The 14,733-nt window shown below is 44.8% G+C and overlaps 1 protein-coding gene across 12 annotated transcripts in view; it reads left to right on the forward strand.

Annotated features, from left to right (window-relative positions):
• Positions 1–14,733, forward strand: part of MTUS1 (microtubule associated scaffold protein 1) — a 125,209-nt gene that overhangs the window by 86,356 nt on the left and 24,120 nt on the right. For all 12 annotated transcript variants that reach the window (XM_023505672.2, XM_003772809.4, XM_031942189.1 and 9 more), the window contains one exon: positions 6,861–7,075. In XM_023505672.2, coding sequence (XP_023361440.1) covers positions 6,861–7,075 — 215 coding nt within the window. The remainder of the gene's footprint in view (positions 1–6,860; positions 7,076–14,733) is intronic.

A 14,733-nucleotide genomic window follows, 5' to 3' on the forward strand; every position in this document is an offset into this window, starting at 1 on the left:
AAATGCGTGTTGTGCCTTGTTAGAGGCCTTTTCTGTATTTATTAGTGTAATCATGCGGTTTGGGACATGATAATTGTTTTTCTGATGCTGAGCTGTCTCTGAACCTCTGAAAAATTCTATTTGGTTATAGTTTTATGCTAGAATCTATGTACCATAAGTATTTATTGCTTTTAAATGCTTGGTAGGATCCACCAGCAGTTTTTAAAACAATTATCTCCCATATCCAGTATAGTTTCAGGTATATAATAAAAACTTAATAAATGTTTATTAATTGATTGATTAGATAAGATTATTTTGATCATTTGATTTTTCTACTTCCTCATTCTTATCAGATTACTTGATAATTTTTTTGTTAAAATTTGTAGATTTTCATCAATCAATTCTATAGTCTTCTTTAATCTTTCATTTTATCTATTTTTCCTTTAATTTTCACTTTTACTTAAAAAAAATACATCAAGGATAAATGTACTGATCCATAGGAAAGTAAATTGTAAAATGTGATTAGGAAGGGAACAAGGAAGCATAACTGCTGCCCAGAACTCGAGGCACTCTAGGAATGCTGCTGTTACTCTTCCTCCTCCTCCTCTCCTTTTTCCCTGTTCCACTGCTGCCACAGGGGCCTCTGAAATGTCACCATTGTTTTGCCTTCATGATGGGAGGAAGTTCTGAGGAATTTTTTGAAGGCCTCTTCCTCAAACTGAAAAAACACTGGTGGTTTCTATGCCTCTGTTGTCAGACAAACCACATCAACAGAAACCGTTTTGTTTCAGAAATAGTTGAGCTTACAAGCCAGGCCCTGATACTGCTGTGCCCTTAGTATGGAAGAAGTACCTGGGGCTACCCACAACAAGGCAGCAGAAGCCAAACTCGAGAGCATTGCTTCCTAAGTGGGACATCCCTTGGATATGGGACCAGCGTGACCAGGAGGGTGTGTGCAAGCTGCTCCCCAAGTATGAATTGTCCGGGCACAAAAGCTCATGAAGGACACTTAGAAAGTCATAGAGAGCCATTGGTCAGGATCTCAGATCTGGAGCTAGGAAGGACCCAGAGACCATCAGATCTAACCTCTTCATTTTGTACATGTGATCTTTGTCAATGGAGAGAGTGCTCAAGGATGCAAGAAATATTTGGTATATCAGAGCTGTGTGATGAAATGATGCACAGGAGACCTTCATGACCTTTGCTCATGAAGAACAAATCTAGGAATGCGAAGCTATTAAACCTAGTGTTCAATAATGTTCTTCGCTAGCACGGTGACTTCTCCGAGGAATGGATGCCCAGGGGATGGTTTCCTGTGGATCTATAACCCTAAAACCAGAGCTCATGAGCCCCCCATCATGTGTAATCTTAATAATCAGCCAGTAGACAGAAATTAGTTCAAAGCAAAGGCATTTGGTGAAATGACAAAGTTAAGAAAAGTCACAACAAAACATGTTCTCCTTAAACTGGAGTGACTTCTCTGATAAATGACCTATCGATGGGAATGGATTCACATAAGTGTCACACATAGAGGAGCATATGTTTAGTTTTATATATATATATAAATGTATGTATGTATGTGTATATATATATGTATGTATGTGTATATATATGTATGTATGTGTATATGTATGTGTATATATGTATGTATATAGTTATATATACACATGTATATATAGTTATATACACACATATGTATGTATATATATATATAGAGAGAGAGAGAGTGTTATATATACACACATATGTATATATGTATATGTATATATGTTATGGAAGGAAGGGCAGCTCCTGTCTGTGATGCCATAGGGCTGCTGATGTGATACAGAGAAGTCAGCATGGACCTTTTCCCGACTGCTGCTTTCATAACCTCTGCTAGATACTGCTAAAGTTACACCACTGCTGCTCTACTGACACCTGCCCCACTATAGTCTTTGGGAGCTGCTGCTGCCACCCACCTGCTCTGTTGTCATCTATAAATTCATGCTGTTATCTCTACTTCCTCCAGTTTCCGGTTCAGCTGAAAGAAATCCTGGCGGTGGTCTCTCTCATTTTATAACCAACCTTAACTGTCCTTAAGCCCTTGGAGGATCCTGTTTACTTATGTCCTCTGAGCATCTTGATTACATCCCTTGGGTACCACCTTAAAGCCCCTAGCCTTTCCCCAGCTCATTTGGAAGCATTGCCTGGGAGCCAAGGAAAAAACCTCCCTCAGATTCCTTCTGATGTCTAGCTGTCAAAGACTTACCTCCCCAAGTGGTAAGATACACATACACATACGTATGTATATGTGTATATATATATATTACACACACACACACATATGTGTATATGTATATATGTTATGGAAGGAAGAGCAGCTCCCTGTGCATCTGTGGACAGATGCTGTCCAACAAGGAGCCTTTTGTCCAACTAAGGCCTTTGGTCCAGGAGTGAAGGTCCATCCTCCAGAAGTCTCACCTTCACTTATGGCAAGTGTTCCAAGTGCCTTTATGTTTCAGTTGATGAAGGCTAGTCAATAAGTCAGAGAATGCTTATTTGCTTAGTAACTACAGAGGTCCAAAGTCTGAAGTTCTTCAGGTTTTTTCAGTTCTCTGATGTAAATGAGAGAATACTGGGGAGTGATTGGGTAGAGAAAAGGGCCGAGAGACAAGTGGAGAAGGGGGTCAAGTCATTGTCTCCTCTACTTGTGTATCTACATTTCTGGCCTTTCACAGGGGAGCCATGGCCAACCCCAAGGTACATACGAAAGTCCAATCACCAAGACAGAGTCTGCCCATTAGGGAATAACAGCAAACATTTGGTTTTGGCTGGAGAAGAGAAAAGTCTGTGGCATCTGACCTTTTGAAAGGACAGCTCTCAAATGCAAATCCTCCTCTCACTTCCCTCATCTTTCTTACCTGTCACTTCCTCTCTGGGGCTTCAATTCCTGTTCATGTCCAGTACTTTACCTTAAAGGAGACTTTGCAGGACTTAAATCAGTCGTTCGTTTGGGCCTGGAGTGAACAAGACTTCATTTGGCCCATTTTGGTTCTTGCAGAGACAGCTGTGTGGCTTTGTGTGAAGGTCCATGAGAGAGAGACATTAACAAGATACTTCCACCAATCAGGACCATAGGCAACACCTCTGGACTAGGGCAACTTGACCCATCTCCACAACTGGAGCAGCCCCAAACCTCTCCCTAACTTGGGGCAGCAACTAGTACTTAAACACAGATAGAAGACTACCCTGAAAGAGCTAGCTGGGGTCTTAGGACCCCGGAGAAGGGAAAGAGATCTGCCCAGAATTGTTACTAGAGCCTCCAAAGGGATGATCTTTTGGCCTGGCTTCCATGGGGCTGCCCCCTGGCCCTGGACACATCATTGCCCCAGGCTTCCAAAGGATGGGATTGCTCTGACTCCATGCATCAGGGAAGCTGGGAGATGCAGGTGTGGGCACCAGGGTTTTTGAGGGGAGGCTGCTTCTCCCCTGATAGGCTAGGAAGCTGGGAGTTTGCAGCATGGAAAGTGTGGATGGTTCTAGGTAGAGAATATCCCAGAAAAAGGGTATAATGCAGGCAGGAGGAGAGTCAGGGGGTCTAGAAGAGGACAAGCCCCCAATCAGAAGTTTCCTAGACCCCCACAATTTCTTCCTTGAGGGAATGATTCCTAGGAGTCTCTAGACATTTTTCTGGATGGGGAATTTTATTACCTGTCAAAGGGGCTGTCTCTGCAATGGATCGATTCTCATTCTCATTCTCTCTCTCTCTCTCTCTCTCTCTCTCTCTCTCTCTCTCTCTCTCTCTCTCTCTCTCTCTTTCCTCCCTTCCCCCCTCACATGTTCTCTTGTCTCTCAGTCTCATCTCCCTCATGTTCCTCTGCACCTACTAGGTGCTTAATAGTATTTTTTATTCAAGTCAGATCTAGCTGAAAATAAATTCAGTTGGTGGGAATGGTTGTAACTCAAATGATACACTCTCCTTGTGACTTTAGAAATCTGTCCCTGGCTGGGACCCAGAGGATGATGTCACTTAAAATCTAGGCTTGGGGCCAGCTGGTAGGGTCACTTCAGGCTTAGCCCAGCTCAGTAGCACCACAAACACAAACCATGCCTTAGTGATATTGGAGGTTCCCAAGGAGCCATGCTGCATGGAGAATCACCGATTTTATCACACCTGAAAACCCTCTTCCCCGTGCTCTCATTCCCCTGAAACCAAAGCGCTCCAGAGTCAGACCCGAGGTCAAATCCTGCCTCACACACTTAACTAGCTGTGAGAGCCTGGGAGAGTCATTTAGCTGCTGCCTGCCTCAGTTTCCTCATCTGTTAAACAGAGCTGCTAATAGCATCTCCCTCCCAAAGTTATGGTGAAGAGCAAAGGAGATCATATTAGCATAGTGCTCCGCATAAATAAGTGCTACCCAAAAGTTTGCTATCGTCATTATTATTATGAGGCAGATGTCCCGAGCTGTCCTTTCCCTGAATGACTGTGTGAACTTGGGTTCATCAAAACAGGAAATCAACCATGTTCTTTGCTTGTTTCCCATGACCTCTTCCCAGCTTCCAGATGTCAGGGATAGTGACACGGGTGAGTGGGTAGTGAGCTTTCCAGAACAGTACAAGTAAGCTTACAGATGGGGTGTGCCCCTCCCTGCGTGTCTCCTGGGCCTCCATTCTATAAGACAATCTCAAAGGGAAAGATTTTCAGGCTTCTGGGGGACTATTCTGACCAATCTTTGGTCTGGTTGAATGCAACGAACATTCATTAAGCACCTACTGCATTGCCCAACAGAATCTGGGTTAGATCTTAGGGCTACAGAGACAAGGAAGGGAACTTTGGTCTTCTGACATCCCCAAGCCAGGCCCAGTGCTGGTGTTTCCCATGGGTTTCTGGGAGATATAAAGCCCCCTTGTAGTCTCCTCCCATCCTAGGCTGCCCCTATCCACCCAAGTCTTTTGTTGTGATGGGTGTTGCCTTCTTGTGCTTGGTCCAGGACCCACAGCCTACCTGGCCTGTGTGTAGACTTCCTGGCCTCCGTAGTCTGCACATTGTGAGTTGAGTTTGATCCCCATTCATGTTCCTTTCTGTCCTGCTGATTTCCATAACTCCTCTTGGGACTCCTTATTAGGAGTCTTCAGGGTCGGCCATAACTGGTGGGTCGATTCTGAGGATCGATGGCCTCTTTCCATCCCGTTTCTCCCACAGCCTTAATGAGCTTGATCAGTGTTTTGAATCCCTCTCTTCCTTTAACACACAAACCTCCCCTCCTTCTGGTGTCCCCCCTCTCAGATTACCTTGTATCTTTATTGATAATTCCTTGTATCTACTCGGTATAGATCCACATCTTGGATCTCTAGGATGAACACTGCTTAGGAGCCAGGATGATTCATTGTTTCCTGACTAGCTGTTTAGTACATAGTAGGTGTTTAATACATGCTCATTGATTAATTGCTATAATGTTCACTCTTAACAGCCTACAAGCCCTCTTTATCTCCTGCCCCTAAACTGATCTTTTACCATAACATTGCCCTCTCCCCACCATTACCACAGTTCAGGCTAGCATCACTTCTTAGCAGGCTGTTGAAATGTTCTAACTAGCTTCTTGGTGTCTGTAGAACACATGGCTGCTCAGGACAGCATCAGATCACATCACTCTCCTGCTCTAAGAGCCTCAGTGGCTCTCTCTTACTTTGACCTAGTCCTCTTTGGCTCCAACAACTGACCTTTCCTTGACCACTCAGTATCTCATTTTCTCCTTTGGTGCCTCAGCTTGGGTTGTCTCTTATGCCTTGAACATTTTTGTCTTTGTCTCCCCCTTGTAGAATCCCTCATCTCCATCGGGGCTCATCTGATCTCACCTCCTCTAAGAGGAAAACCTTTCTTGATCTCCTAGCGACCCATCCCACCTCACCCCAATCTATCTATACTTACTATTTTCAGGATTCCTTCCCTTAGGAGAAGTCCAGTCCCTCAGAACAATCTGTTCTCCTCCCTATAAGAGAAAAGAGGGACCATTAGTTCCATGACAGTGTCATAGCCTTTAAGAGCTAGAATAATTTCAAGGGTCATCAAATACTGACCCTCATTGTACAGGAGGTCTGAGGATACCCAGAAGGTTGAGGTGACCTGTGATGGCTACAGAGCATCCTTTTCATGTGAGATGAGGTTGATGGAACTGCAGTATTAGAGGGGGAAGAAAGGTGATTCTCCTGTCCCCATGGAACAGAGCCAGGAGCAGTGGGAGACATTGCAGAGAGGCTGCTTGAGGTTAGTGCCATTCAGAGCTGTCCCATTGTGGACGAGGCTGCCCCTTTGAAGGGCTTCAAGCACTCGTCAGGTGTGATAAGCCTAGAATTCCTTGGAGGCACAGGCTTGAGCGAGGTAGCCATTGGGTTGCTTTCTAACCCTCCATTTCTGTGAAGGAGCCAGAACAGGAGCTCACACTTGCATTCGCGTACTTGGGTTGCTGCTTCTCATCCCAACACCTCCTCACCTAACAGCTTTCATCATTGTTTGCTTCTTGTTTCTCTCCCAGCTGAAAGCTTCCCTGGCCTTGAGAAGTGACCAGGATAGGATCTTCTCTGTTCCCAGTTTCACTGGGTGATGTGATTGGGTGTGATTCTGAAGTGAAAGTAATTCTATCCATTGCCGGTTGCATTTTAAACAAGACAAACCCAGAACCTGCTGGACAAGACCAATGCTCAGCATGGACCAAATTGTATTTCTGAAATCAAAGCTGTTTTGTTTCCCTTCCCTTATTTCCCCAATCTGTTGTCTTGACTTTTAGATTCTTGACACAATGGAATTGCAACATAGGCATTTTTGGGTCCTGATTCTAGGTGCCTTTGACAGTGAAAATGATCTTTCTGAGGCACTTCCTAAAAATCTCTTTTCTTTTTTTCAGTTGAAAAGAGCAAACAGAGGCACCCTCGGACATCCTGCAGCCAGTCCCAGTCTTCTCCAGATCCTCTCTCTACTGAAAAAGCCCTGGGATTGGCCTCCTATAGAGCAAAATGTGAGCACCAAGGCAAAGTCATCCTGCATCTCAAGCAGCTTCTCGTGGGAGGGAACCACAAGTTGGAAGCATTGGCTGTGGTCATCCAGCACCTGCTGTCGGAGGTAGGACAGTGGGCAGCCACTGGTGGGGGTGCTAGGGAAAGATTTCTGCATGAGTACCATCACACTTCTCTCATCCTCTCCTGAGATTTGGAGATTCTGAGCAGAACTTGCTGGTCAGAATGATATCTTTGAATGCTTTATTCTCAGAAATGGCAAGATTTGTGTCATTTCCTCTTCTTCTTCATCCCCCCTTCTCCATTTTCTCTTCGTATCAAACTTGTAAAAGTAGACCTTGTTTTTATCCTTTTCATATCCTGCCAGGATTAAAGGTTTCTATTGGTATTTAAAGAATTTTGGTATTTCAAAGGTTCTGGGATCTGCTAGAGCTGAGCAGTGCAAGGGTCATCCAGCTCTACTTATACTATGCTCTTCTTGGCCCTCTTCTTCCATAATTCATCCAAAAGTAGTCTACTTGGTGCATAAAGGTCTTCTTCTGGGCTAGATGTTGGGGAACAAAGTATCTGTTAGTGGTGGTATCTCCCCTCACAAAGAGACGCTGCCATCCTCAGAAGCAAATTCTTTGGGAGAAGCCAGTTGAAGATTTTGGTGTGTCAGACAATCAGTATCATTCCTGACATCTTTGATTTGTTGGCATTTTCTGGTATATTTCATTCCCAGTAGAATTGGTGGTGCCATGTTTTTGAAGGGCTGTGCTGGGTTGTTCTAGGGGAGAGTTGATGCTCCTCAGAGTCTTATGGTTCAGTGAGCTCTGATTAAGCTGTGTAAAGGAAAGTAATGTTATCTGTGGACCTGTGCCATTGATGTGGTAGAGAAGTGTCCCCTGACTTTGAATATAGGATATAGGAACCTTTTATGGAGAAATTTTTCTCATAGGCTCATGTGATCCTAACATGGGCATGAAAATTATGTATTCTTCAGTATTTGACTGGGACTTTCAGACAACATTGCACGTCATAGGATGAGGATTTCTGCTTAGAAGAACGGAAAAGGTCATGGTCACCCAAGTCAGCTTTAGGATGTCTTTTAAAATATGTCATTCGATGGTTAATGAGATCAAATACTTTCTACCCTTTTCCTCTTCTTTATTTTTTTTTTTGGAATAAATGAAATGGGTAGCCTTCTGAGAAATATAGGGATTATAGGATCATTGATTGAGAATTACAGAGCAGGACCTTAGAAAGCCCAACCTCCTCATCTTAGTAGAAGACTGAAGGCTGATTTTTAAGTAATTTGGCTAGGACCCACAAGTAGGACTAAAGCTCATAGCTTTGGTACTCGAGGGGATCTTTGAGGCCATAGAGTCTAGCCTTTTTCATTTAACAGAAGAAGAAACTGAGGCTGAAAGAGATGTTTTGGATTCAGGTCAGAATGTCTGAAGTGATGTTTAAACACGAATTTTCTTGATGTCAGGTCCAGCTAGGTCTTTCAGAGGAAAGTCAGTCAGCTGGTATGTAGTAAGCACCTTCTTTGTGTTAGACATCGTGCTAAGTGCTGAGAGATGGGTTGACGCCCATAAAATGCTACATGGAAAGGAAGTTCTGGAAGGAAGGGAGGTGCTCAGGAATGAAATTCTGAAGACCCAAAGGGAGATATTTCCAGTAAGGAAGAAAAATAGAATTTGTGTAAAGAGTCCAATGAGGCTCCACAGGGACTCTCCAACTAACTTAGATTTTATAGATGATGGCTATAAGGTGGGTAATGGAAAATGAAAAGGAAAGGTCCCATAAAAGTGATTTTTTTTAGGAAAGTTAAAGCTCAGAATGAATTGAGACTGACCAAGGAAACTAAGGGTAGCAAAAAAGTTGCATGTGTGTGTGTGTGCGCTGTATTAAAAAGGAATGAAAAGGCCCTTATTAAGTGCTTATCCAGCACTGTGCTAAATGCCAGGAACACAAATACAAAAATCAAGCAGTCCCTACTCTAAACTAGAGTAGCCTTGATTTGAAATGGGAAAGATGACATGTGGAAGAAGGTTCACCTGTGAAACAGGTGCAAAGTTTCTCAGAGGCTCTCAGGTGATGTAAGTGGGTCAGATGCTGGTGCCAGAGCCCTACAGGGTGTTTCAGCAGGGCAGATGGTGAAACCTCCATTTCATCAGAAGGAATGGAGCTGTTGGCTGCCATGTTGTCCAAACCCAAGGAGCAGCTAAGTAAACTACCTGGGTTAAGTGGGAAGATGAGGCTGGATGGGTGGGAGCAACTCTCAGTTTTCTGAGCCTCCCTGAAACCCGGCAGCCATCCAGGATGGCTTCTAGCTTAGCCTGGGACCGGCGAGAAAGTGATGGGGGCAATGCTAACTATAGCTGTTCTTTCTTGTTTGTGTTCTCAAGCAATGAAGAATGCCCTTTGCTCTGAAGGGGACAAGACAGCCATGACTAATTAGGAGCTGCCACCCAAGATAAATAATGAGACAGTCAGAGAGCAAGAAGCTCCCTGGGAAGATTAGAAATTCAAAACCTGCCTAACTTCTCCACCTTCTCCTCCATCCCTCTGGGCCGGGATACTTCCACTTTGAAGATGCCCCACAGGTTGGGGTGAGGTCAGGGACTAATTAATTAAAAGGCCAACAATTCATGATGGCATTCAGACTTGAATCTGTGATTCTTTGGGGAAGGGATGTGCAGGGGAATTATAGAAACTGTTTGGGAAACCCAGGAACAAAGTTTGGTGAGGCCCTTTCTCCTGTTAACCTGGGCCAACGACGGACACCTCTTTTAACAGAGACCTGTTTTCTCAAACAGCTGATGAATTCCTACATCCTCAGTGAAAGGTTACCTTTTTGCTACCTACTTGGTGTGTATCTTATACATGTCTATCGAGGTATACAGAATGTAAGCTGCTTGAGGATAGGAAGTATTATAGTTGGGTTTGTCTCTCTATAGCCTAGCATAGTGCCTGGATCTCAGCAGGCATTTAGTAAATGCTTGTTGATTGAAATGATTGGGTCATGCAGGAGATAGAGTCTTAGAGGCTCTTGGAGGAAACCAGACAGGAAAAGGAAAAAAGTGAATATTTGCTAGGGAAGATCCTTGTTCCCATCCCCAAAGTTTGTCAGTGTAGCCACACCCTTGGCCAGCCTTGGGTTAAGTGACATATCTGAGATGCTGTATCTGTCATCTTTCTCATAGTTGTCCCCCCATGCTGGGGATGTCCTTCCTCCTTCTTTCTACCTCCTCACTTCACTGGCTTTCTTCAAATCTCAGCCCAAGAGTCCTTTCTCAGCCCCAGGTTTCGGTGGCTTCCCTATGTGCCATGTATGCTGTATCTTGTTTATGAACAGTTGTGGGCATATTGTTTTCCCCATTAATCTGTTTTTATCTTTCTTTGTATCCCGAGAGCTTAGTAACAGTGTCTGGCACATAGTAGGTATTTAATGATTATATGTATCTCATATCTACAGCCCCCTAGCCATAGTGGGTGAGGATGTTGCCAAGCTTTTTGAATCTGGGTATTACCTGAGCATTGCATCCCCAGCTTCTGGACCGATGGGCTGCTGGATTTCATGTGTGCCTTTTGGTTGTTTTGATAAGTCTTGCTGTCCCATCTGGACTGGCAGACTTTGTGCCAGTTGAAGAATCCTAATTAAAATCAAAGTTTTTTTTTTTTTTATTAAAGCTTTTTTTTCAAAACATATGTATGGATAATTTTTCAACATTTACCCTTACAAAACCTCGCGTTCCAAATTTTCCCCTCCTCCCCCCCCCCCATCCCCTCCCTACTTGGCAAGTAATCCAATAGATGTTAAACACGGTTAAAATATACAAAGTTTTCATTGTGTGCAAGTTTATCCTGATATGGTTGATTCTTCATCAACCTGATGGCTGACCTGTTTCTGCAAGTGGAAAGTGGCTAGAGCATCTCTAGGACTGGGGAAGCTGAGTGGGTAAAGGGAAGGAGCCTCACCCTGCACATCTGCCAGGATGGCTCTTGGGGGGAACCTCAGCCACAGAAAGAGTCCAAGTGATTCTAACAGCAGCTCGGGCAAAGCTGAGCAAGATCAGGCAGCTGGCAGAGCCCCACCATGTGCCCCATCAGCTCTTATGTCCTTCCCCTGCCATCATGTGTCACCACAATCCCTCATGCTAGGGGACAGCTCCCAGCCACTGGGGTTATTGATGCTCTGCCTGCAGACAGAGTGTCTCATGTGCAGGCCTCCTAATTAAATTATGGTTCTTCATGCCCCCTGGAGCAGCTCATTATCTTCTTAATGCAAGAGGCTAAGTAGGAGCATTTCATAAGGTCTCTGCCAGGGCAGGGTCCTCAGAGGCACAATGCGTGCAGAGTTGAAGCAGGGCCACCTTCTGAGCCTCTTGTGTGGGTGCAACCACGTAAGCTAGGGGCCACCAGGCTTTGCCTCCAAACCTTTGGGCAAAGAGGAAAAGAAAGGGGAGTCAGTAGAATGTTTCGAAATGCCCAGAAGAGAATGGAAGGAAGTCCAGAGGGAGTCGCTGATAAGCAGGACAGCTTAGAAATGAGTGTGGAATAATTTGTTACATAGTTTGAGAACAAAGTAGCAGTTGCACTCCAAGCCCTTTGCAAAGGATTCGTGCAATCCTTGCTTTCAGTTTTTCTATATAAGGAGAAAAGATCAGAATAACAAAATGTTAACGTTAAAATCTTGCCTAGAAAGACCGGAGGCGAGACCCTCGCCAAGCAGCCTGGCTGGCCTTGCTAGGTAAGCATCCTTCTGTGTCCACCCAGGGCTTTAAGGGGCTCTGCTGGTTCAAGTGGCTGAAGGGAAGGTCAGGGGGGGCCCTTTGTTTGGAATGTTGGAGGGTCTCTTCCTTCAGAGGACAATGAGACTTGGTGATGGGATGAGGAGATTGTCAGAGCTGGTGGGAGGGGCTGTGCTTTTGTGCTGGCTTGTAAAGGAGGGCTTCCATCATCCACTTAGCCTCTTCCTGGAGACGTGCCAGGTCACAGGACGTAGCAACAGAGCAAAGGTAGACTGGGCTCTGGGGATGGGCTGAGGGCCCCTGGGAAGCCCGAAGCATAAATGGGTAGCCCAAGAGGTCTCATCCTTGAGGAGTAAAGCCCCTGGTCTGAGGAGTGGTGGTACTTAAGCCCCAGCTTCCTGGAAAGAGGGAGGGAAAAAAGCCTTGGCGGGGGAGTGCTGAAATCCAGCCTCCTGGAGAGAGAAAAGGAATTCCTGGGCAGCTGTAGCTAGATTCTATTAAACATGTGACTGAAGCTGGCAGAACAGTGAGGGAGGTTTAGCCTTGAAATAAGGGGCCAAAAGACCCGGACTTTGTCCTTATTACCAGGGAATATTTGGATTGTACAAGTCCAGTGAAAAGGGGGCTGTCTGCCTTCTGGGAAGTCACGTCCTCAGGGAATTAACATCAGCTACATGGGCTTCTAGGTTAAAAGTGGTATCCATTGGAATGTCCAGGTTGCCTTGCTAAACAAGTTCTTTCTTAGGGGAACTCAAATCATGAGGTCACATTGTGCAACTGGAGGAACCTGGGGGAAGATGGGACTTGCTTAAGAAATGGGGAAATAACATTGATTGTTTATGGACTACTATGAGCCTATATTTTCTGTGAGGAGTCACATTTACATGACACCCCTCCCCATCATATATTTTCTGTGAGGTAGAGGAAAAACTGTTTTCTGCCCAGTGGATGCAGATGTTACCTTAAGTGCTTATATAGGATCTGAGGAAGATAGATGGATGGATGGATGATGGATGGATAGAAAGAAAGATAGGTAGATATGTACATACTGATGTATATCATGCATACCTACATTTATGTGTACAGGATTTGAGGAACATAGCTGAATGGACAGATAGAAAAGTAGATAAGTAGATATGTATATACTTATGCATATCTACATTTATGTGTACATATACACTCCTGGATATGTGTATATGGATGTAGTAGATCATACATGCTATTTTCAAACTTTATTTCCCAGAGTTGCTCAGGTTGGGAATGGTATAAGCAAAAAAAAAAGTGCTGAGGGAGATTAATGCTTAAGATTGGTTCCACTATGTATGGGTCCTTTGGGCCTTAGGCCCAGATTCCATAGGTGCATGAGGCACTCTATAAATAGATTGGTATTATAGGCAGTAAAGCTTCCCTCTGCCTGAGCCTGAATAGTCAGTGCTGATGGGAGGTTAGTCCTTGGTTCTTTCTCTAGAGAGGATCTGCCTCTGGGTGGGTAGTGAAGGGTAGGGTGATCAGGACTATTCAGATCCCTTCTTATTAGTGAGAGATCCCTTATTATTAGAGAGAGGAAATACAGGAGACTGGGCACGCTGAAGTGTTGGGTCAAGGCTGACCGAGTGCAGGGTGAGAGAGTAATTTTCTACACACAAGACTAGAAAGCTCAAGTTCCCCAAAGGTCCTGAATGTGTGAGGTTGGAATGCTGAGAAAGAGAACTGGAGGAGGGAGCAGGACCACCCTAGGGACAGAGCAGGAGGTCTGGGCTGTGGATTTCAATACCATTATTAAGAGCTGCCTGGTAGAGTGCAGCCATAGCCCCTTGGAAAGAGATTTGACATGTGGCTCAGCAGCTGTCAGACTGGAGATGGGAATGTAGAGATTGGGCTTCACTTTTCCTTTGACCTTAGGCAGGTCACTTTTCTCAGCACCTCTGGGTCCTCCTCTGCATAGTGGAAGTGCCAAGATTGTTATGCTACCAGAGGAATATATGGGGGTCATACTTGTGAGGTGCTGAATATGATGTTGTGGAAGTTAGCCCAGGGGTCAGTGTCATCTGGATTTGGGGGTGAAGGGACAGGACATGCAGGGCATCCTAAAGCAGCTATGTGCACCAAATACACAATTGGGGCTGACATTCAGGGGCACAGAGGATACCCAGCACTTAAGAAGAAGGTCTTTATTGAGGGGCGAGACTTGGGCCTCCAAGACATAGCAGAACCTGAGAAGAGTGGAGAGGACGAGGTGCTATATTGGGGAAGGGGGAACAGGAGGCTGGGTAGAGAAATGGAAACTTAATTCATGAGCAGGGGGAGCTATCCAAGGGTGAAGTGCTGTTTGTAGTAGTCTTTGAAGTAGTCTGTTTGGACTTTGGGTGCACCATCATTGGGCAGTACAGATCGAAACCCTTCCACTGGGCCTCTTTTATGTGGCTCTTGTGTCTTTTCACAAAGCCCTCGTGGAACATCTCCCCTACATATCTTCTGCTAGTTCTTTTAACCTTGTAGGGGCAGAGAGAGTAGCATGTGGGCTAGTCATCTCTTCTTGGAGTCACATTTACATGACACCCCTCCCCATCTCCCTGTCTGGTTGTCCATGGCTTGAATAGGTCCCTGGTCTTTTAGGAGCATTAGTGTGCCAGAGGAGTCTAAATATGGAGACTGGCAGGGACATTCCTAGTTGAAAATGTATTCTCCAGAAAATCATCCTTGATCTCAGCTGCCTTCCCATCAACTCTCCTCTCAAATACACAACAAAATCCTCTTGTCCAGACCTTCCTTGTTTGTCATACTTACTGTCTATCATAGCATATTTTCTCTGCAAAGGTCTCATGTTCTAGTGGCAAAATTACAGGATTTGGAACTCAAAAGCAGGGGAAATGGACAACCTGAGTTGGTGAGGGCCCGAGTATGGATGCAGGTGTAAACAGTGAGTTTGAAAGATGGGAAAATGTAGGAAGCCTACTTAAATGGGGGGATCAAGAAATGAGACCCAGTACTCTTGAGACACAGTGCCCACTTGCATGGATGC

Source organism: Sarcophilus harrisii, chromosome 6 (genome assembly GCF_902635505.1).
Source record: "Sarcophilus harrisii chromosome 6, mSarHar1.11, whole genome shotgun sequence".
Lineage (NCBI taxonomy): Eukaryota > Metazoa > Chordata > Mammalia > Dasyuromorphia > Dasyuridae > Sarcophilus > Sarcophilus harrisii.